The sequence below is a fragment of the Myxine glutinosa genome, chromosome 2 (genome assembly GCF_964187855.1).
Source record: "Myxine glutinosa chromosome 2, kmMyxGlut1.1, whole genome shotgun sequence".
Classification (NCBI taxonomy): Eukaryota; Metazoa; Chordata; class Myxini; order Myxiniformes; family Myxinidae; genus Myxine; species Myxine glutinosa.
In genome coordinates, this window is record NC_136262.1 from 73,682,987 (window position 1) to 73,706,486 (window position 23,500).

Consider the following 23,500-nt stretch of genomic DNA (forward strand, 5'->3'; position numbering starts at 1 on the left):
TTTAACTGCGAAATGGGCCCAGCCCGGCCGAAGCGGCCTCGACCGGCCTCGCCACCTAGCCTATAACCTTCCCGGAGCCCGTCCCGACAATTTTGTTTCAGAGGTTTCCTCCTATCTTTCACCGTTCAGGAGATTAGCGCGTGCAGACAAAGAAAAAACAAAAACTTTATTTTATATATATAGACTAGCTGAATGCACCCGCCGTTGCCCGGGTTCTTTTTGAATGAATTTAATCTTCTGTACATCGGTCTGACGCGAGCCCAGTATCAGTTCGTGCTCAACGATTCCTTGTTCTGTCGGACCCCGCGAGAGAGAATTTTGAAATCATGTGTTGCAATCAGTCAGATATTCCTATTAAGTGCATAAGTTGTACTTCAAGAGAATTTTGAAAGAAGAAGAAGATGTATTGCGAAATGGGCCCAGCCCGGCCGAAGCGGCCTTGACCAGCCTCGCCACTGAGCCTATAACCTTCCTGGGGCCCGTCCCGACATTTTTGGTTTCAGAGGTTTCCTCCTATCTTTCACCGTTCAGGAGATTAGCGTGTGCAGACAAACAAACAAACAAACAAAAACTTTATTTTATATATATATAGATAGAAGAAGATATACACATATATATATATATATATACACACAAACACAGATTAAAGGAATCACACCAATCACACCTAGCATATAAAAATATATAATGCGCCAAGTGGCCTTTACAAACAACTTTTGAGTGGAAATTTGGCACCATTGTCATTGTGTGGGGCCAGAATGTGGAGCATTCGTTAAACACAAACTTCTGCCTTTTACAACAGCAGAACAGGTGATTCATCACAAATATGACAATATCCATGCAGGGTCTACAAATCTGCATTCATTCATCTTAGTTTTAAGTTTTGTGGTGTTGTAGGCTTGGACAGGAAGCATCTTTGGAGCACAACACAGACGGGGGTTTAAGCTGACTGTCCTGTCTAGGTTGAAGTATGAAGCTTCCTAGCATAAAGGCATCCTTTTTTAATGAGCCACACCTGCCAACTTATAAAGTTTCCAATGTAGCTGAACCGTTGCACCTGTGCTGTCCATTCTTTCATTTTATCTTTTAAATTATCCTCTTCAAATATTATGTTTTTGGCTGCAAGAAGAGTAATAATCGTTAATTGTGTCATTACAAAGCCACATCAACTTTCCTTCAACTTCAGTAACATTCGGGTCAATTTTACGTTTCAGGGTTCGAGCCACTCGGGAAGTAGTAACAACTCGGTTTGTGACGAACCAGGTAAAACTGCACACTGCAACACAGTTCCTTCAAACATAGTCGTATGTCATTGGCAGACGAATTACTTGGCAAAAGGTTTTCAGGATTAATAGATCCACAATTATTTTTCAGTGACAGAATGGACTTGGTGAAAATATTTCGAAGCAGCATACTTGTGCAATGATTAAAAATTTACATTTAAACTTTTAATCTTCTTTGGATTAAAGGTTGGTGTTGTCTATTCAAATGTTCTAGAAATGGAATCTTAATATAATGGAGCTAATGCATATATCGCCATATGTACAGCCACGTGAAAAAGTAAGTACACCCCATGTAAAGTTTTGACTTTTTCAACATATTTCAACATACAGCTATTTGATCTTCATTTCAACAATATTGAAAGATAAAGGTGATATCATATAACAAATATCATGAAACATTTACATTTTGTAGTCCATTGTATAATTTAAATAAACATAAATGCAAATTTTGCATGTGGAAAAAGTAAGTCCACCCTTGGCTCTCATAGGTGGTATTGCCCCCTTTGGCAGAAACAACCTCAAGTCGGCGTTTCTTATAACTGTCTACCAGTCTCTGACATCGACTGGGAGAAATTCTTGCCCACTCCTCCATGCACAATTATTTCAGCTGTGCGATGTTTGAGGGGTTTCTTGCATGCACAGCTCGTTTCAAATCCCCCCCACAACATCTCGATGGAATTTAGATCCAGGCTTTGACTTGTCCATTCCAGAACCCTCCATTTCTTTCTTTTCAGCCATTCCTTGGAGGATTTACTGGTATGTTTAGGGTCATTGTCATGTTGCAAGGTCCACCTTCAGTTGAGCTTCAACCTCCCGACAGATGGCCTCACATTATCCTCAAGCACCCTCTGGTACAATGAGGAATTCATAGTGGATTCTATGATGGTGAGCTGCCCAGGCCCTGATGCAGCAAAGCTGCCCCAAACCATAATATTTCCACCACCATGCTTTACAGTTGATATCAGGTTCTTGTGGTCAAATGCTGTCTTTGGTTTTTGCCAAACATGTCTTCCGGTACTGTGCCCAAATAGCTCTACCTTTGACTCATCTGTCCAGAGCACATTGTTCCAGAAGTGCTGGTCTTTGCCGCAGTGTTCATTGGCAAACTTTAGTCTTGCCCTGATGTTCTTTCTGGACAGCAAAGGTTTACACCTGGCACACCTCCCATGTAGATCAAATTTGTGCAGCCTCTTTCTTATGGTAAACTCGTGCACTTTGACATCAACAGTGGCAAGAGCTACCTGTAGGTCCCGTGATGGCATTCTGGGGTTCTTAGAGACTTCTTTCAGCATCTTGCGGTCTGCTCTCGTGCTGAATTTGCTGGGGCGGCCTGGCCTGAACAAGTTGGCAGTTGTTTGGAATCTTCTCCACTTGTCGATGATCTTCCGGACAGTCGAATGATTGATATCAAATTGTTTGGAGATCTTTTTAAATCCCTCCCCAGACTCGTAGGCATCTATAACCTTCTTTCTGAAGGCCTCAGAGAGCTCTTTTGATCTAGGCATGGTGAAGCCGCACACTTCAACAACAAAGAGCAAACCACACTAAATGTCTGAGGTTTAAATAAGACAGGTTCCTCCAAGATCCTCTCCAACGATGTTCTAATCATTTGCACCTGAACTGGTGCACCTGATTCTAATTTTAGGTATTTGAAGTAGTGATAAATGTCGGGGTGTACTTACTTTTTCCACATGCGAAATTTGCATTTATGTTCATTTAAATTATACAATGGACTACAAAATGTAAATGTTTCATGATATTTGTTATATTTTATCACCTTTATCTATCAATATTGTTGAAATGAAGATCAAATAGCTGTATGTTGAAATATGTTGAAAAAGTCAAAACTTTACATGGGGTGTACTTACTTTTTCACGTGACTGTATATGTATACAGAGCCCTCCATACATATTGGAAGAGTGAAGTCAAATTTGTTATTATTGCTATATGCTGAAGAAATTTAGATTTGAAATCAAAAGATGAACATGAGGCAAGAGTACAGAAGATCAGCTTTTATTTATTGGTATGTCTATGCATATATGTTTTACCATTGCAAAAAACATCACTCTTTATGTTCAGTCCCCCAGTTTAGGTAAGCATAAGTGTTGGAATCGATTAACTTAAAGTAAATCAAAGTAGTATGTGATTGTGACCCAGCGACATCACCAAACTCTTGGTATCTCCCTTTGAGATTCTTTTCCAAGCCTTTAAAGCAGCCATTTTCAGTTGTTGTTTGTTTTGGGGGGTTTCTGACTTTAGTCTCCTCTTCAGTAAGTGAAATGCATGCTCCATTGGATTTAAATCAGGAGATTGACTTGGCCAGTCTGAAACCTTCCATTTTTTTTCCCTCTAATGAACTCTTTGGTTGCGTTGGCAGTGTGTTTTGGGTCACTGTCTTCCTCCATGGTGAAGTGCCGTCCAATGAGTTTGGAGGAATTTTATTGTACATAGGCAGACAAAATGATTCTGTACACTTCCGATTTCATTCTGCTGCTGCCATCATTAGTTACATCATCAACTAGATGGTATTCATAGAATACTTACCCTGCGCAGTCAACTTGTTGCGAGCCAACTCTTCTGTTTTTGAACATTTTTTTTCTTTGATCCAGACACGCTCACGTGGTCTGGCATGGCTGCCAGACCACGTGAGCGATGACATCATCAATTTATATTCTCTAATACAATTGTTGCATAGATCACGCTCAATGCATTTCAAACTGATCAGACTAAGCGTTGTCCCTGTCGAATTATGACGTCATAATTATGGCACCAATCAAGTCATCGTTAACAACACCTATTCCCCATATGGAGTTATTTACAATGAGCCATGTTTCAATTTTTTCCATGCAGTGGTTTTGGAGATATAGAGGTGCAACATTTTTCGGTTTTTCCAAGATGGCGCCTGTACCACATGACCTATGACGTCATGATTATCATTAAAATATTCTACAGGAGGAGGTGCTCCTATGGTGAAAATTTTGTGCCCATCAGACCAACAGTTGCTGAGAAAAAAAAATTCACAATGATCGGATACATGTTGTACTTGTCGAATTATGACGTCATAACGAAGGCACAGATGACATCATCATTAACATATCTTATTCCCCAAGGTGAGTACTTGACAATGAGCCATGTTTCAATATTTTTCCATGGAGTGGTTTTGGAGATATGGAGGTGCAAGGTTTTCCGATTTTTTTTTTCCAAGATGGCGTCTGTACCACGTGACCTATGACGTTATAATTATCATTAAATAATTCTACAGGAGGAGCCGCTCATATTCTGAAAATTTAGTGTCCATCGGACTAACAGTTGCAGAGGAATTGTTGTTTTATTCATACTGATCAGATCAAGCGTTGTACTTGTCGAATTATGATGGCATAATTAAGGCACCGATGACATCACCATCAACATATCTTATTCCCCATGGTGAGTACTTGACAATGAGCCATGCTTCAATTTTTTTCCATTGAGTGGTTTGGGAGATAGAGAGGTGTAAATTTTTTCCAAGATGGCGACCGTACCACGTGACATATGACGTCATAATTATGAATAAAAAAATTATACAGGCGGAGGCGCTTCGATGGTAAAATTTCGTGTCAATCGGAACAACGGTTGCCGAGAAAATGAATTTTTAAAATGCAGACACGTACGGCACAAGGCGCACGTTCGGCACATGGCATACGTACGGCACACAGCACACGTACGGCACATGGCACACGTGCGGCACACTGTACATGTACTTACCTGAATGCTTAGCCCCACTTTTCGCTTCGCGAGCACAGTGTAATAAATAAACAACGGGGGTGATATTGTGATCGGTCCCGTCCATCCAACTGTCTGTCAGTGACGCTATCTTCTCCTAAACAGTTGTGCAGATATTCATCAAACTTGGTAGTTATGATCGCCACATGGCAAGAAGGTAGGAGAGTATTATCATTTTGGCCCCGCCCCCTTGGGCGGGATCATAAGGAGAAATACTGCCGAGATCCAGCCAATGTGGGGTTCATGGTGCTGAGAACCAGTCAATGTGGAGTTCATGGTGCCGAGAACCACTCAATGTGGGGTTAATGGTGCTGAGAACCAGTCAATGTGGGGTTAATGGTGCCGAGAACCAGTCAATGTGGGGTTCATGGTGCCGAGAACCAGTCAATGTTGGGTTCATGGTGCTGAGAACCGGTCAATGTGGGGTTCATGGTGCCGAGAACCAGTCAATGTGGGGTTCATGGTGCTGAGAACCAGTCAATGTTGGGTTCATGGTGCTGAGAACCAGTCAATGTGGGGTTCATGGTGCTGAGAACCAGTCAATGTGGGGTTCATGGTGCTGAGAACCAGTCAATATGGGGTTCATGGTGCTGAGAACCAGTCAATGTTGGGTTCATGGTGCTGAGAACCGGTCAATGTGGGGTTCATGGTGCCGAGAACCAGCCAATGTGGGGTTCATGGTGCTGAGAACCGGTCAATGTTGGGTTCATGGTGCTGAGAACCAGTCAATGTTGGGTTCATGGTGCTGAGAACCAGTCAATGTTGTGTTCATGGTGCTGAGAACCAGTCAATGTGGGGTTCATGGTGCTGAGAACCAGTCAATGTTGGGTTCATGGTGCTGAGAACCGGTCAATGTGGGGTTCATGGTGCCGAGAACCAGCCAATGTGGGGTTCATGGAGCCGAGAACCAGCCAATGTGGGGTTCATGGTGCCGAGAACCAGTCAATGTGGGGTTCATGGAGCTGAGAACCAGTCAATGTGGGGTTCATGGTGCTGAAAACCAGTCAATGTGGGGTTCATGGTGCCGAGAACCACTCAATGTGGGGTTCATGTGCCGAGAACCAGTCAATGTGGGGTCAATGGAGATGAGAACCAGTCAATGTGGGGTTCATGGTGCTGAGAACCAGTCAATGTGGGGTTCATGGTGCTTAGAACCAGTCAATGTGGGGTTCATGGTGCTGAGAACCACGTCAACAATATCCCAGCGTTTTTTCCCCATAATTAGAAGCCTGGTGTTGGCTTAGCGGTTATGGTACCAGTTTGGGATCCCTGGGATCCTGGGTTTCAATCCCGGTCGATCGTTGACATAACGCCAGGGGGGTTGACTCAGCCTACCATCCTTCCAATGTCGGTAAATTGAGTACCAGCTCACTGGTAATTCCCTGTGTGTCGCAAGAGGCAACTAACAGGGTTGGCGGCAGGAAGGGCATCCGGCCATAAAACATTGCTTCAAAAAGGGGACCATGGTGCCCAGATAAAAAGGCTGACCCCCGCTCTGCGGGGAAAAAAGATGGCATCTAAAGGCGGTTCTTTTATTTATTTATTTTCAAAATTCGTTCTCGAAGGCTCGTGGAAGATTTGTTGCACACACAAATCATACACTCAGATGCAGAAGGAGACAGCAGACAATACAGAACTTGATATCAGAGAAGCAAGGCTGTTAAACATGGGAAAATTTACTTTCTGGAACACACTGGTGGGTGGCGGCACCATCTCGAACTAGTAGCAGAGTTTTTCCCCTCTACACTCAGCGAGGCACCTTTTCAGGAGAAATCTCCCTCCCCAAGGGGACTGGACATGCTCTCTCCACCAGATGTGGAGAGTCGAGCAAGAAAGCAGCATGTACCATTGTGATAGTCTTCGATATGACTCGGCTTTGGTTGGAATTGAACCACCGCCCTCTGAGATTCAAAGTGGATGCACATTGAAAGTTAAGAGTATGTGGTCTGTATTGTCCTGTGGGGGATCTTTCACATCTTGTTCCTTTGTTGTCGAATATAGTTGCGAGTGTATAAGTTAATTTACTTTGCTGTACTTTCTTTAATGGGAGGATGTCCGAGAGATATGCACACACACTCTCCTCTGAGTCAAATAGTTTGGGTTTGAATTTAGATTGTGACTGTATACGTGGACACGGGAAAAAACATAGAAATTTTAGCAAAAAATCTGTAAACCTGTACAGTTTATTTGCTAATCCATACTATAGAAGGAGCCGGTCTCTAAATCCAGTCTCCATCCATCGTTCGTTCAGGGTGGAACTTATGCCACCAGCCTATCAGATATGTTCCCTCTGGCGCTGGTTGAAAAGAGGCCACCATGTTGTTTATAGATGTTTTTTCATACACGTAGTCACGTATTGTTGCTGTTTCATGTTTATAGATACGTATTGGTGGCTGCATTCACTAACCGTTACTATTGTTACTTTGACCTGAATCAAAAATCCATGCCTTTAAATAGAGACTGAAGGAAATATGAAACAAGAGCAAAAATACATTAAAATGTCATGTAGCCCCCGCCGTGGTTTTAGTAATTTTGCTTTACAGAGTTAAAGGCTGTCAGTCGGCCATCTTTGGTCGGCTGAAAAAACAAAATCTTCTGCATATGTATACTCATAACTCATATATTGTCTTTGCACCAAGTTTGAAGAAAATCGGTCTGAGCCTGTCCGAGAAATGGATGGGGACACGATTAAGTAACAAAATGGCCACTAGTCGGCCATCTTGGATCTGATCTCGAAAGAAAATGACGTGCGTTTGTAAGCCATAATTCATTATCTGTGTGCCAAGTTTGAACAACATCGGCAAATGCATGTCCGAGAAATGGTTGAGGACGTGTTTAACATCGGGGTTTTTTTTACAACTAAAATGGCCGCCAGTTGGCCATATTTGATCGCATCATTAAACAAAATGTGTATGCCGTCATGTGTTGTCTTTTTGCCAAGTATGAAGAAAATCGGTCCATATATCCCCGAGATTTGGTCTCATACGGTCGCACGGACGAGACCAAATCCATAAGCCCCCATTTTGGACTAAGTCCAATGGGGACTCATAAACAGCCGTACAGCATGGCGGGCAGAAATATAAGTGCTGTATCTTACTATAATTCACCAAATGTCTGTCTGTCCGTCCGTTCACAGGTACCGAAAAACGGCTGAGCCGATCGCAACGATATTTTGGGTAGGTAATCCTGGGACCCCCTGGAGTAAAATAGGCTATATTGTTTTTACAATTTCAGCTTTGGCCTCCAGCATTTCCAGGTTTGGACTCCCGCATAACGTTATTTTCCTGGGTACCACACAAACGGCTGCACCGATCGCTGCATGGCTGCACCAATCGGACTCGGTGACCTCGGACAAAGACCTTTTATAAGGACACGGGTTGAATCCCTGCTTGAGAGAATGCCAACCCCTTCCCCGCCATCACAGTCGTCTCTCCAACTCACAATCACACGAGATATGCGGAAAGGACGACCTAAAACCAATTATCTTCTTTTTGATTCGTATATAAACATCATTAAAAGTAAATAATGACCTCGGTCAAAGTTCAAACGACGTGGGTTTAATCCCTACATGAGAGAATTCCACATGGCTATTTGGGCGGTGTATAAGCTTACAGATCGCTGTCTCCATCGATCTTGCCAAGGCCGTAAAACCTTTCAGCTCAAAATCTTTTGAACTGTTGACTTGGTAGTTTTTACAATGAAGGGAACACGTATTGGGAGTACATACGACATAGCGATTGTGAATGTGACAGCTCTGAGGCGTCTTTCGCTTCACATCGAATTATTCATTACATTCATTCATTCATTCATTTAATGATCATAACGCCCATTCTTACGCTCATTAAATGTTCATTAAACATTAAACGTTCATGAAACGATTACGAAAATAAAAACGAAAAACATTACGCAATTATGTCCACGCCATCACATCAAACACTACCGTGAACACAAACATTGTCACAACATCGTCACAATGAAAACATCGTCACAAATGTTACGTTACGTAATTCAAACCGTGAACACATCGAATATTGGAGAGCCCATTGCCCAAATTTGAAACACGATGGAAAAATATTTACCGATATGAACAGTGATGTGGCTTTTATTGAAATTCTACAAATACTGTTTAGATTTTGATGACTAGCAACGGTACCCGCCCTATGGGTGGGGCTTCAATTGGGAGGCCCAAATGAAAAGGCAAAATATCAGAAATTGAAGATTTTTTTTATTTTAAACGATTCATATAAACATCCGTTGAATCATATCACATGCAAATCATCAAAATCAAAACAGTATCTTTAGAATTTCAATAAAACCCACATCACTGTTCATATCGGTAAATATTGTTGCGGTTTTGAGTTTTGGTAACAGTTTGTATTATAAAGGTTAAATTTCCCCCTCATAGTTAGTCACACAAGCAACATGTAGCCTCGCGATAGTGTAGTTATCTCTTAGTATTTGTGAGCTTAGTCCTTTTCCTATGTTAGTTCTGCGTTGAGTAGAGTAAGGAGAATAGGTCCTACTCCTACTTCTATTGACTGTCCCGCCTCCCTAGCCTCATGCCTCTTTGTACTGCCTTTGGTTCATTTTGGCACGAATTAACACGAGGCAGGCCTAGGAGGGTCGGGGCGGGACCGAGTGAGGGCGGCAGAGGAGCTGACGGTAAGCACGAGCCGCCAATCAGGGCTCAGAGGGTGTGGCGGCAGCACTGCGTCACAGGGCGTGGTTGGAAGGTTCGAGACGGTTCGAGAAGGTTCGGGGCGTATCAATATAAGTGGTTGCGCAAAGCCAAGTTGAAGGGACTCGTTGACGAGCAGGACTGAGCACCAACAGTTGAGAGTTGAGTTCCAGCAGTGCGGTGAGTTACAGAAGAGGTGAGAAGTTGAAGGAGCGCGGTGAGCCGAAGAGGACTTTGAGAGATACGCGAGTGGCGAGAGACGCGCATGAACCAGGATACGAGCTAATATAAAGCAGCGCTCGGTTGAGCTTGAAGCCGAGCCGTGTACAGTGCATCGAGTTACGCGAGTGATAACGGCTGTGTAACCGAGAGCCGCACTGAGAGACGCGTATTTTCCTTCTTACCTCATCGGCTGCCTTTTGTTTGGGAGATGCACTACGAAGACCCTTCCACCGCCTGCTTGCCATATTCGCGGGACGTGCTGGGACCGTGGAGAGCCGGACGGGGCTGTTCCTGGACGACCACGTCGACGCGTTTGGCTGGAACATCAACCTGCCTGCAATCCCCTGTGTGAGTGTGATGGGCCCGAGTCTGGGTGTTAAGGATAAGACTGATTAAGTGCTGCTCTGTGTCTCTGCGTACCACTCATTGTACATACGTGTGGGAATAATAATTAAACCTGTGTTCTTCCTTTTCCATTCGATCGTTCTCGTGATTTCCTCATTGACTAAGCGTGGTACGAATAAAACCGCTCGAATCGGGTTCCACTACTAATAACTGCATGGACCACGTGGTACTCAATCCGCTCGGTGTACCCAAATCACACGTGGCTCATGTGAGGCTTGCTTCCCCGCTTCCATGGTGGCGCAGGGATTTAGGTCCGAGTGAGACTTGGTCCCGAAACCCTACCTTGCATTTGTCCAGAGAGGCGTTTCAAGTCTCTCGGTTCCGCCAAGCCCAGAAAGAACAAGGGGATTAATCCCCCCTTGGTAAGAGGGGCGGCGGAGAACCGTAACAATATTATTCCATCATGTTTCAAATCGTGATCGATACACTATGATCGTGATGATCGTGATCGTGAATCGTGATCGATAATCATGTTCACAATCGCTATGTCGTATGTACTCCCGATACGTGTACCAAATTCCCGATACGTGTAACTGTACCAAATCAACAGTTCAAAGGATTTTGAGCGGATAGCTGTTACGGCCTTGGCAAGATCGATGGAGACAGCGATCTGTTAGCGATCAATGGAGACATGTTGCTTTCCCGGGTGCGGCACAAACGGCTGCACCGATCGCGCAGCACCCGGGAAAGCAACATCCTACTATAATTCACCAAATGTCCGTCCGTCTGTCTGTCTGTCTGTTCGAAGGTACCGTAAAAACTGCTGAACCGATTGCAAAGATATTTTGGGTGGATAATCCTGGGATCTCCAGGAGTAAAATAGGCTATTTAGTTTTCCCAATTTCAGCTTTAGTCTCCAGCATTCTCAGGTTTGGACTCCCGCATAACATTCGTGTTCGCATAACGTTCATTGTTCTCATTGTGACGAAGCACGGACTCGATCGGACTCGGTGACCTTGGATAAAGTCCTTTTATAAGGACACGGGTTGAATCCCTGCTTGAGAGAATTCCATCCCCCTCCCCGCCATCACGGCCGTTTCTCCAAATCACAATCCCACGAAATGCGGAAAGGACGACCCAAAACCAATTATCTTCTTTTCGATTCGTATATATACATAATTAAAAGTAAATAATGACCTCGGCGAAAGTTCAAACATAGGACAGTTTATATAGGACACGGGTAGTTTATAAGGGCACGGATATCCATGGATAGTTTATAAGGACATGGGTTTAATCTCTAAATGAGAGAATTCCACATAGCTATTTGGGCGGTGAATACGCTAACAGATCGCTGTCTCCATCGATCTTGCCAAGGCCGTAACAGCTATCGGCTCGAAATCCTTTTAACTGTTGATTTGGTACTTTTTACAATGAAGGAAACATAAACAATGTTGTTAAAAGTTTATTTCGTGATTAATTTGTGATTGGAGATATGTTGTTTGGAATGAAAAAAGAGATATCGAGTTCAAGTGAATGACGACATGCCGTGATGGTTTCTGCTTTCTGAACGTGAACTTCGTGGATCGCCATAAGCAGATTCGCCACGGACCCACGATCGATGTTTCTATGCGTGAACGTACCCGTTTGTTTGCGAACGGGTACGTTTTTCATGGAAGTCATTCACGAACTTCCTGTCCATGTCTGATGTCCATGATGTACGACTTAATGTCCATGATGTGCGACTGAAGGTGCTACAGGAATGTGGAATTTATTGGTTTCATGCTTTAGCATTCGCCGTATCTGCATTGACTGTTTGCTTCTGCCCCCGTGCGTAGCACGGGTATCTCTCTAGTCGTAACAATGAGAACAATAAACGTTATGCAAACGCGAATGTTATGCGGGAGTCCAAACCTGAGAATGCTGGAGACCAAAGCTGAAATTGGGAAAACGAAATAGCCTATTTTACTCCTGGGGATCCCAGGATTACTCACCCAAAATATATTTGCGATCGGTTCAGCAGTTTTTACGGTACGTTCGAACAGACAGACAGACAGACTGACATTTGTTGAATTATAGTAAAGATTTGCGTGCGATATGATTTAATGGATGTTTAAAAAAATCGTTTAAAATAAAAAAGCCTTCAATTTCTGATATTTTGCCTTTTCATTTGGGCCTCCCAATTGAAGCCCCGCCCATAGGACGTGTACCGTTGCTCGTAAAAATAATCACACATCTGCTGTGCGACTTTTTAAAATTGTTATTGCCTCCACCCCCAAAGGTGGATGGAGGTTATGTTTTCACCCCTGTCTGTCTGTCCGTTTGTCTGTCCGTTTGTGAAGAAAATATCTCAAAAAGTTGTAGACGGATTTGGACGAAAATTGTTGGACAGGTTATGTGTGTGACAAGGAAGAATCAATTCAATTTTGGTGCAGATTCGGATTTGGTGAATAATTTTTTAAGTGATTCTTCACCATTGAGTGATATGGCCAATCAGGTGGAGGTACGCTCTCTACTGAGTTGTTCTAGGTTCTGCAGTTTCCATCGTAATCGATAGCTTGGTTTATAGATTAAGGAGTTGGAACGGCTCTGCCAGCTGCAACCCTCCCACAGGTCTGCATAAGTGTTCCATAACTCAACTAGAACGGGCACTCGGTAGAGCGCATACCTTCGCCGCAGCTACTTTTGTTGCCAAAATAAAAGACTACAAGATCTGTGTAGCAAAGCATTTTGGCATTAGTTTCATACAAATTGGACACAAATTGACCGCGCTATGGTAAAAAGACGATTTTGACCTTTTCATGACCTTGACCTTGACCTTTGACCCGATCGATTCCAAAATCTAATCAAATGGTTCCCGGATAATAACCTATCATCCCACCAAATTTCATGCGAATCGGTTGAATACATTTTGAGTTATGCGAATAACATACACACACACACACACACACAGACATACAAATAAATACACAGCGATCAAAACATAACCTTCCGCTTTTGCGAAGGTAAAAAACATAACCTTCCGCTTTTGCGAAGGTAATAAGCTTGTAAAGCGCTCGCCAAGTAGCTCCTCTGATTTTAAACACCCAAGCAAGCACTCCAAAGAAACGGTTTATAAGGAACGGTTGGCTTGGCAAGTACCAAGCTTATTGCTGATGGCAAATACATGATGTTCCAAAACTTGGTTGTTGTTAAGGGCGCGTAGACTGCCTGGAAACGGCAAAGCCACGCCCCTCGCTGACTGCGTTGAAATCGTTAAGCCACGCCCCTCGCTCAGTTGTGTTCGTAATGAGTCGAAATCGATGAAATGGTGAAAGTTATAAACGTCCAATTAAATTAATTGCTTAACTGTGAGTTGTGTCGTCCTTTAAAAGAAGCAAATATTATTTGTAAACAGAGGTGGTTTGATCGAGAGGAAGGAACGAGGTCAGAATACCTTCGAAGTGTTAAATGGCTGATTTGAGTTGTGGTTTCAACAACTTTTGAGGCTGTTTGAAGATGATTAAAGGAAAGTTATTCCAATATTTCCTTTTGGAGAATTACTCAGATAAATCCGCAATGAGCGAAACTAGAGTGAGCTCGATGTGACGCTGAATGGAGGGATGGAGACGGTACAGAGAGGGAAAGAAAGCACAAATGTTGGGATGGATCAGAAGTGCATGTCCTCTACGAGGTCCGCCTCTCCGGTATATAAAGCAGGCAATTCCATCACTTGATTCGGGCAGTGAACGGTCACGACCTCGTTGTCTCTTGTTGGCCTGTTTGTTTTCCATGTGAGGTTGTGAACGGTCCGCCCCCTCTCAGGCTCATGTAGTAGTAGAGACCTGGGAGTATAGCCAGGATTTCCCTCATCCTTCCCATGGGCCTTACCTCTCCCCCTCCCTCCCCTCCTCTTCCCCCCCCCCCAAACATTCATAAAAATGAAACCTCATGGAGGTGCTAAGAATCTTGTCACCATGAACCCCACATTGACGTGGTTCTCGGCTCCATGAACCCCACATTGACGTGGTTCTCGTCACCATGAACCCCACATTGGTGTGGTTCTCAGCACCATGAACCCCACATTGGCGTGGTTCTCAGCACCATGAACCCCACATTGAGGTGGTTCTCAGCAGCATGAACCCCACATTGACGTGGTTCTCAGCACCATGAACCCCACATTGGCGTGGTTCTCAGCACCATGAACCCCACATTGGCGTGGTTCTCAGCACCATGAACCCCACATTGACGTGGTTCTCGTCACCATGAACCCCACATTGACGTGGTTCTCAGCACCATGAACCCCACATTGGCGTGGTTCTCAGCACCATGAACCCCACATTGGCGTGGTTCTCAGCACCATGAACCCCACATTGACTGAGAACCACGTCAATGTGGGGTTCATGGCGACGAGAACCAGTCAATGTGGGGTTCATGGTGACGAGATTCTTAGCACCTCCATGAGGTTTCATTTTTATGAATGTTTGGGGGGGGCAAGAGGAGGGGAGGAGGGGGGAGAGGTAAGGCCCATGGGAAGGATGAAGGAAATCCTGTCTATACTCCCAGGTCTCCACTACTACACGAGCCTGAGAGGGGGCAGACCGTTCACAACCTCACATGGAAAACAAACAGGCCAACAAGAGACAACGAGGTCGTGACCGTTCACTGCCCGAATCAAGTGATGGAATTGCTTGCTTTATATACCGGAGAGGCGGACCTCGTAGAGGACATGCACTTCTGATCCATCCCAACATTTGTGCTTTCTTTCCCTCTCTGTACCGTCTCCATCCCTCCGTTCAGCGTCACATCGAGCTCACTCTAGTTTCGCTCATTGCGGATTTATCTGAGTAATTCTCCAAAAGGAAATATTGGAATAACTTTCCTTTAATCATCTTCAAACAGCCTCAAAAGTTGTTGAAACCACAACTCAAATCAGCCATTTAACACTTCGAAGGTATTCTGACCTCGTTCCTTCCTCTCGATCAAACCACCTCTGTTTACAAATAATATTTGCTTCTTTTAAAGGACGACACAACTCACAGTTAAGCAATTAATTTAATTGGACGTTTATAACTTTCACTATTTCATCGATTTCGACTCATTACGAACACAACTGAGCGAGGGGCGTGGCTTAACGATTTCAACGCAGTCAGCGAGGGGCGTGGCTTTGCCGTTTCCAGGCAGTCTACGCGTCCTTAACAACAACCAAGTTTTGGAACATCATGTATTTGCCATCAGCAATAAGCTTGGTATCGCTTGCCAAGCCAACCGTTCCTTATAAACCGTTTCTTTCGAGTGCTTGATTGAGTGTTTAAAATGAGGGGAGCCACTTGGCGAGCGCTTTACAAGCTTACTGAGTTGTGGAACACTTCTGCAGACCTGTGGGAGGGTCGCAGCTCGCAGAGCGTTTCCAAATCCTTAATCTATAAATTACTGTCGATTACGATGGAAACTGCAGAAACTAGAACGGCACGCAGAAGAGAGCATACCTCCACCTGGTTGGCCACATCACTCGATGGTGAAGAATCACTTAAAAAATTATACTAGCCGGATCCGGATCCAGATCTTCACCAAAATCGAATCGATTCTTCCTTGCCACACACACACAACTTGTCCAACAGGTTTTGTCCAAATCCATCCATAACTTTTTGAGATATCCTGCTATGCATCGTTTTTGGCCCGATCTCCCAATGGTGAAGAATCACTTAAAAAAATTAAATAATTCTCATATCCGAATCCACACTCAGATCTTCACCAAAATCGAATCGATTAGTCCTTGTCAGACACCCAACCGGTCCACCCAGATTTGTCCAAATCCATCCATAACTTTTTAAGATATCCTGCTATGCATCGTTTTTGGCCCAATCTCCCAATGGTGAAGAATCACTTTCAAAATTCTAGTAGCCGGATCCGAATCCGGATCTTCACCAAAATCGAATCATTTCGTCCTTGTCGCATGCGCTACATCTCTGCCAAATTTCGTCCGAATCCGTCCATAACTTTTTTTTTTTCGATATTTTGTTCATAGACAAACGGACAGAGAAACAGATAGGGGTGAAAACATAACCTCCGCCCACCTTTGGTGGCGCAGGTAAAAATGTTCTCATCTCTCAAACGAATGCACACTGAACGGAAATGGCATGATTCACATCTGTAAACTGCCATTTACGAGGGCAGGTGGTGGCACCTGTCATGGCCACAGTTGTGCTCTCCAGTTTCAAAAACCATGAATGCGTGGAATGAATTACCTGCTGCATGGCACCTCCTCCCTCCCCTATTAATATCCCATATTTTTATTGGGGTTAATGTCGTGAGAAAAAGGACACTCGGCCATCACTGAAAGCATTCATCTTTGTTGCCGTTTATATCTGTAGAGAAAACTGTTACATTTATACATTTGGTGGAAATTGGTAATACTTCGATTAAGGCCGATTACGCCATGTATGTTCATGTAGGTGGGGAATTCTTACCTGTTTTAAGGTGTGTTGAGGGAAAGGGGACTTCAGCACTGGAGCTCGCCAGGCGTGGAAGAGGGAGTGGGGTTTGTCTGATTTAGAGAGAGCTAAAGGTAAATGCATCCTGTCTATTTTCCCCTCTGTGGAACCAAACTGCTGAATCGTGCAGTATAGGGTGACACGGAGCACACCCTCTCACACCTACAGAGGGACATAAACTCCTCCTCTGCTGTCCACAACGGAAACACTCATGGACCCTCAGGGCAGGAATTCCTAAGGCCTGATTGCTAGATCCACTCGGGGCGGAAACTTGTGGGGACCCTCAGGGTGGGGATTCCAGAGGGCCTAGGACTGTGATTGGTGGAATCACTGGGGTCTCATTGGTGCAACTCCTGGCGGCAGAGACCATTGTGCTCTGTGATTGGTGAGCTTCGGAAGGCTGAGACTTGTGACACAATGGGGTTGGGTGTAAAACCCTGGCCCCAACAGTAAACATGCTGAGTCTCTATCTCGATTAGTCCTCTGTCTAATTGAGTCTGATGCTCTCTTGGACCAGCTCACAATCTCAAGCTTGGATCCACTAGCGCCCTGACCACCACTCCACTTCCAGCCACTGGCTCACTCTGACTCTGGCCCACACTCTGACCCGATGGGCCCACACTCTGACCCGATGGGCTCACACTCTGACTCTCACTCTTCCCTTGGTGATGACGCAGCATTGTGCATGTTCTGAAGAGCACAAAGCTGGAGCTTGTCAGCTTCATGCTCTTCAGTTTGTGCCTTTCCCTCTATCTTGCCTAGTTCTTGTTGTGTGTGTGTGTGTGTGTGTGTGTGTGTGTGTGTGTGTGTGTGTGTGTGTGTGTGTGTGTGTGTGTGTGTGTATGTAGCCGAAGGGGAAAATAACGCGGTTGTCTTGTGTTTTTTGTGTGTGTGTGTGTGTGTGTGTGTGTGTGTGTGTGTGTGTGTGTATATATGGAGCTGAAGGGGAAAATAAGGCGGTTGTCTTGTGTTTTTGTGTGTGTGTGTGTGTGTGTATTGTGTGTGTTTGTGTCTGTGTATTATGTGTGTGTCTGTGTATTATGTGTGTGTGTGTGTGTGTGGAGCTGAGGGTGAAAATAAGACGGTTGTCTTGTGTTTTTGTGTGTGTGTGTGCGTGTGTGGTGTGTGTGTGTGGTTTGTGTGTGTGTGTGTTATGTATGTTTGTGTGTGTGTGTGTGTGTGTGTGCGTTTTGTGTGTGTGTGTGTATGTGTGTCTGTGTGATATGTGTGTGTGTGTGTGTGTGTGTGTGTCTGTGTGTTATGTGTGTTATTGTGTGTGTGTGTGTGTGTGTGTGTGTGTGTGTGTGTGTGTGTATGTATGTGTGTGTATGTATGTGTGTGCGCGCATTTTGTGTGTGTGTGTGTGTGTATGTGTGTTATGTGTGTGTGTGTATGTGTGTGTGTGTGTGTGTCTGTGTGGTGTGTGTGTGTGTGTGTGTGTATGTGTGCGCGCGTTTTTTTTGTGTGTGTGTGTGTGTGTCTGTGTGGTGTGTGTGTGTGTGTATGTGGAGCCGAAGGGTAAAATAAGGCGGTTGTCTTGTGTTTTTGTGTTCGGTATTCGTGTTTACCATATCTTGCACAGGTAATCTATATACGTATATATAAAACACAGTTTGTGTGTGCGTGTGTGTGTGTGTATGTAATGTTACCGATAGACTCCTAAACGGAGAGGCTCACGTACTTGATATTTGGCACAGACATGGCCATTGAGCCTGGGACGAACATGGCTGACCTAAAAATTTATTTCATAATATGCTTTTACCATATTTTTATCTCAGCGCGAAATATTATGACCGGAATCTGACCGGTCGCAGAGCAGCGCGCCGATTCGCTCAGAGCGATCACGTGATGTTCCCTGCCGCCATTAACTCAGTTACGTGTTAGCACGTATTTCAGAGCGAAAAGCAATTGCCTTTTTTCACATTTAAGCGACGAACATTGCCATTCACACCACATAGGTTTTTTTCCCTTTCATCTTTAGATAGATTCATATTTTTTGCCATAACGTAGCGCATTATGGCTCTCTCGAGCTCGAGTTAGCCAATCACCTGGGAGCATGAGGCCACGTTGGCCACGCCCACGACATGACGCAGAGTTGCAATCGATCGCTCAGAGCGATCACGTGATGTTCCTTGCCGCGCGACTATCTATATATATCACTCAGATCCCTCACAATCGACCACCACCACCTCCTCCTCCTGCAATACTAAATATCACTTAGATCCCTCACAATCGACCACCACCCCCTCCTACAATACTAAATATCACCCAGATCCCTTGGAATCGACCACCACCTCCTCCTCCTGCAATACTAAATATCAATCAGATCCCTCACAATCGACCACCACCACCTCCTACAATACTAAATATCACTCAGATCCCTCACAATCGACCACCACCCCCTCCTACAATACTAAATATCACTCAGATCCCTCACAATCGACCACCACCCCCTCCTACAATACTAAATATCACCCAGATCCCTTGGAATCGACCACCACCCCCTCCTACAATACTAAATATCACCCAGATCCCTTGGAATCGACCACCACCCCCTCCTACAATACTAAATATCACCCAGATCCCTTGGAATCGACCACCACCTCCTCCTGCAATACTAAATATCACCCAGATCCCTTGGAATCGACCACCACCTCCTCCTACAATACTATATATCACTCAGATCCCTTGGAATCGACCACCACCTCCTCCTACAATACTATATATCACTCAGATCCCTTGGAATCGACCACCACCTCCTCCTGCAATACTAAATATCACCCAGATCCCTTGGAATCGACCACCACCCCCTCCTACAATACTAAAGATCACCCAGATCCCTTGGAATCGACCACCACCTCCTCCTACAATACTATATATCACTCAGATCCCTTGGAATCGACCACCACCTCCTCCTGCAATACTAAATATCACCCAGATCCCTTGGAATCGACCACCACCCCCTCCTACAATACTATATATCACTCAGATCCCTTGGAATCGACCACCACCTCCTCCTACAATACTATATATCACTCAGATCCCTTGGAATCGACCACCACCTCCTCCTGCAATACTAAATATCACCCAGATCCCTTGGAATCGACCACCACCCCCTCCTACAATACTAAATATCACCCAGATCCCTTGGAATCGACCACCACCTCCTCCTACAATACTATATATCACTCAGATCCCTTGGAATCGACCACCACCTCCTCCTGCAATACTAAATATCACCCAGATCCCTTGGAATCGACCACCACCCCCTCCTACAATACTATATATCACTCAGATCCCTTGGAATCGACCACCACCTCCTCCTACAATACTATATATCTATCTATAATTCCAGTAATCTCTGTGTGTGTGTCTGTCTGTGTGTTTGTCTGTGACCGCTGTTTCTCGACAACCACGGGTCCGATATACTTGAAACTTGCCAGGTATATTGCTGGGGACCCGAGGATGTGCCTTTTCAAGGTTTCATATTAATCGGACAATTACTTACCGAGATATGTCCAAAAAACGCTTCAACCAATCAGAGAGCAGCGAGCTATCACGTGTGCCGAACGTGGCGATCAGACTCTGCCTCGGACGGCACATTTGACAGCGTATTCATTTATTTCACGTTGGAAAACTATGTTGCCGTTAAACTATGTTTTAAAACGAATTCAAACTGCGATTAAATTAAAACGATTCATCCTAACTGCGATTTGCGAACTTCCGGACAGTGACGACTGTCCGGCAGCACGCTTTCCGGCATCCAATCACAGAACGCTTTGTTGCGTAGGCGTGGCCGATGTGAGACGAGCGGAGCTGAGCGCGTTACGAGCTGACCGCCATTACGGTACGTAATTCGATTTCTTATGCGCATTATTTCTCCCAATTCATTCATCTCCCAATTTCTCCCAATTCAATTCGTATCACTAATAAAAACGAATTTGCGATTCATTCGCTTTCCTGCGCGTTTGTGCACGCGATGGCGATTGCTTTACCAAACTCCGGAAGCCGTTCGCTTTGGACCAAACCATTGCATGAGGGGGGGGTTCTGTGGTCGTTGCGAATGGACCAAACCATTCATGTAAATAGAGGGGGGGGATTGTCACTGTACTCGCAAGCCGTTCGCCGTTCGCTTTGGCGTTGCGAATGAACCAAACCATTTCATGTAAATAGAGGGGGGGGGGATATAATTTTAGATAGATATATAGTACGGGCATATATATAGTACGGGCATGCCCTAGTATATAAAACACAGTTTGTGTGTGTGTGTGTGTGTGTGTGTGTGTGTGTGTGTGTGTGTGTGTGTGTGTGTGTGTGTGTGTGTGTGTGTAATGTTACTGATAGACTCCTAAACGGAGAGGCTTACGTGCTTGATATTTGGCATAGACATGGCCATTGAGCCTGGGACGAACATGGCCGAACTCAAAATATTTCACGATCCATATTTTTTATTCATATTTACCTCAGCGCATTTCAGCGCACGGAATCAACGGAATCAGGGTAGGTGGGCGCTGATTCGCTCAGAGCGATCACGTGATGACGCTATGAACGCTATGACGCTATGAAAAAAAAATCGCTATGACGCTATGAAACGCTATGAACGCGATGACGCTATGAACGATATGACGCTATGACGCTATGACACTATGACGCTATGACGCTATGAAACGCTATGAAGCTATGAACGATATGACGCTATGGAAAAAAAATCGCTATGACGCTATGAAACGCTATGAACGCGATGACGCTATGAACACTATGAACGATATGACGCTATGACGCTATGAAGCTATGACCGCTATGAACGATATGACGCTATGAAAAAAAAAATCGCTATGACGCTATGAAACGCTATGAACGCGATGACGCTATGAACGCTATGAACGATATGACGCTATGACGCTATGAAGCTATGACCGCTATGAACGATATGACGCTATGAAAAAAAAAATCGCTATGACGCTATGAAACGCTATGAACGCTATGACGCCATGACGCTATGAAAAAAAAAATCGCTCGCTTTACCAAGGGGCTCCCTCTCCCCCCGTTCCCCTCCCCTCCCCTTCCCCCTCCCTTCCCCCGCCCGGCAATGCCGGGTACTTCTGCTAGTATATATATAAAGCAGTAAAGTATGTTTGTTTGTTTGTCCTCTTATAACTCGAGAACTACTCATTGCAGAGAAAAACCAAAGGCATATTCGGAATGAGTACGTGTTACGTGGTCCTCCCGGTGACTACCTGGTCTCGGTGACCCCCGGACCGTGAGAGGAACTCCGCCAGAAAGATCTATGATTTATACGCTTTCGTAACGCAATCAATATGAATTCCAGTCAATAAGAAACCCCACACCAAGGATCCGGAGTAATCAATAATATATTCCCCCAAGGAATCCACAACCATCAACAATCAACAATCAATATTACAAAGATGGCCATCTTACATATGTGTCCCCCCCTTTCCCCACTCACGACCATTTGGGTCACTGTCCCTCACAATGTCTCTCTTCTCCGCACACGGGCGGTTGAACGAACCCCGGGCGGACGTGCTCCAAACGTGCACGTCTCGTACCGGGGACAGCTGCTGCAGCGCACACCTCCTTGCCAAGCAACGGGGCAAAACCAAGCGCGGCTTGCAACGCGCACGAGGCCCAAGGTGCGACCCGTACGCGTCCTTGTAGACGGTGAGGCGAACTGTGCCGGACGCTTGGTTCCGTGCACGAACCCACGGCGACTTGACGTGTAAATGGGTAATTACCCCGCCCAGATAACTCCCCTCGCCAGACGGGCTTTCAAACGCAGCGTTCCCCACGCTGCTCAATATCGATACCGCTCCCGTCGGAGCTCGGCGAGGAAGAGGAAGAAGATCGCCGCTTCTCCCGGACCTCGTGTCTTTTCTTCTTCCGTTTCCGGTCTCCTTTTCCCCAGAAGGGCTCCTGACCCTTTAATCACAACAACCTTTAATCGACTACACATTAATAAGCAAAGACCTGAATAGTAATTCACATAAATCCATAACACTCCCCCCCTTCAAGAAAGAAAGTTTGAACCCAGCGAAAACTTTCTTTGCCGGCCAACTTGGATAAACAAACCAGATAACTCACACCCCCAAATCATCAGTTCCCCCCGGGCACAATTATCACTTAAAAATAAAGCAACAAAATTTCACCAAAACCCCTAGATTAATTCACTCTGGACCAAGCGTCAACCACTTCTAGTTTCTCTTGAATGACGGTTAAGAGGTGGGGACCAAAGCCCCAAAGTTAAACCTCTCGATAGCACTTTTTCGGGAGGCCCAGCTGAGTATTCCCTACATGGACGCCTTAAGGAATGTGGAGTTCACGGTTAGTCCGGGGAGGAAAGTTCATTACATGGACGCCTTTAAGAACGTAGAGTTCACGGTTAGTCCGTGCAGGAAAGTTCACTACCTGGACGCCTTTAAGAATGTGGCGTTCACGGTTAGTCCGTGTAGGAGCCCCGGCTCGGCGGCTCCACCGTATATAGTGCTTCAACTTCTCCAGACTCCTACCAGTTACGGTGGGACCCCTTGTCCCAGCCGTTACCTGACTGGCGGTCTCCTTCTCGGCCAGTGCTCTGACATTCATTCTTTCGGGAGGTGCCGTAACTCTGGGAGCCTCCATAGTAATATCGGCTGCTGCCAACCCCAAAACTACCGCCAAGTTGTCCTCTTCTGTAGACCTCTCGACGCCTACGAAATGCCTTCCCTACTGTTATGGTCCGACCC

General features: G+C 45.1%; 1 protein-coding gene across 3 annotated transcripts in view; it reads left to right on the forward strand.

The window, feature by feature from the left end:
- LOC137422356 (uncharacterized) overlaps window positions 1-23,500 on the forward strand; it is a 162,073-nt gene that overhangs the window by 106,565 nt on the left and 32,008 nt on the right. For all 3 annotated transcript variants that reach the window (XR_013622685.1, XM_078773426.1, XM_068109106.2), the window contains exon 9: window positions 1,215-1,263. Coding sequence is in view for 2 of the 3 variants with exons in the window: in XM_078773426.1 (XP_078629552.1) it covers window positions 1,215-1,263 (49 nt within the window). In the remaining variant the exon portion in view is untranslated. The remainder of the gene's footprint in view (window positions 1-1,214; window positions 1,264-23,500) is intronic.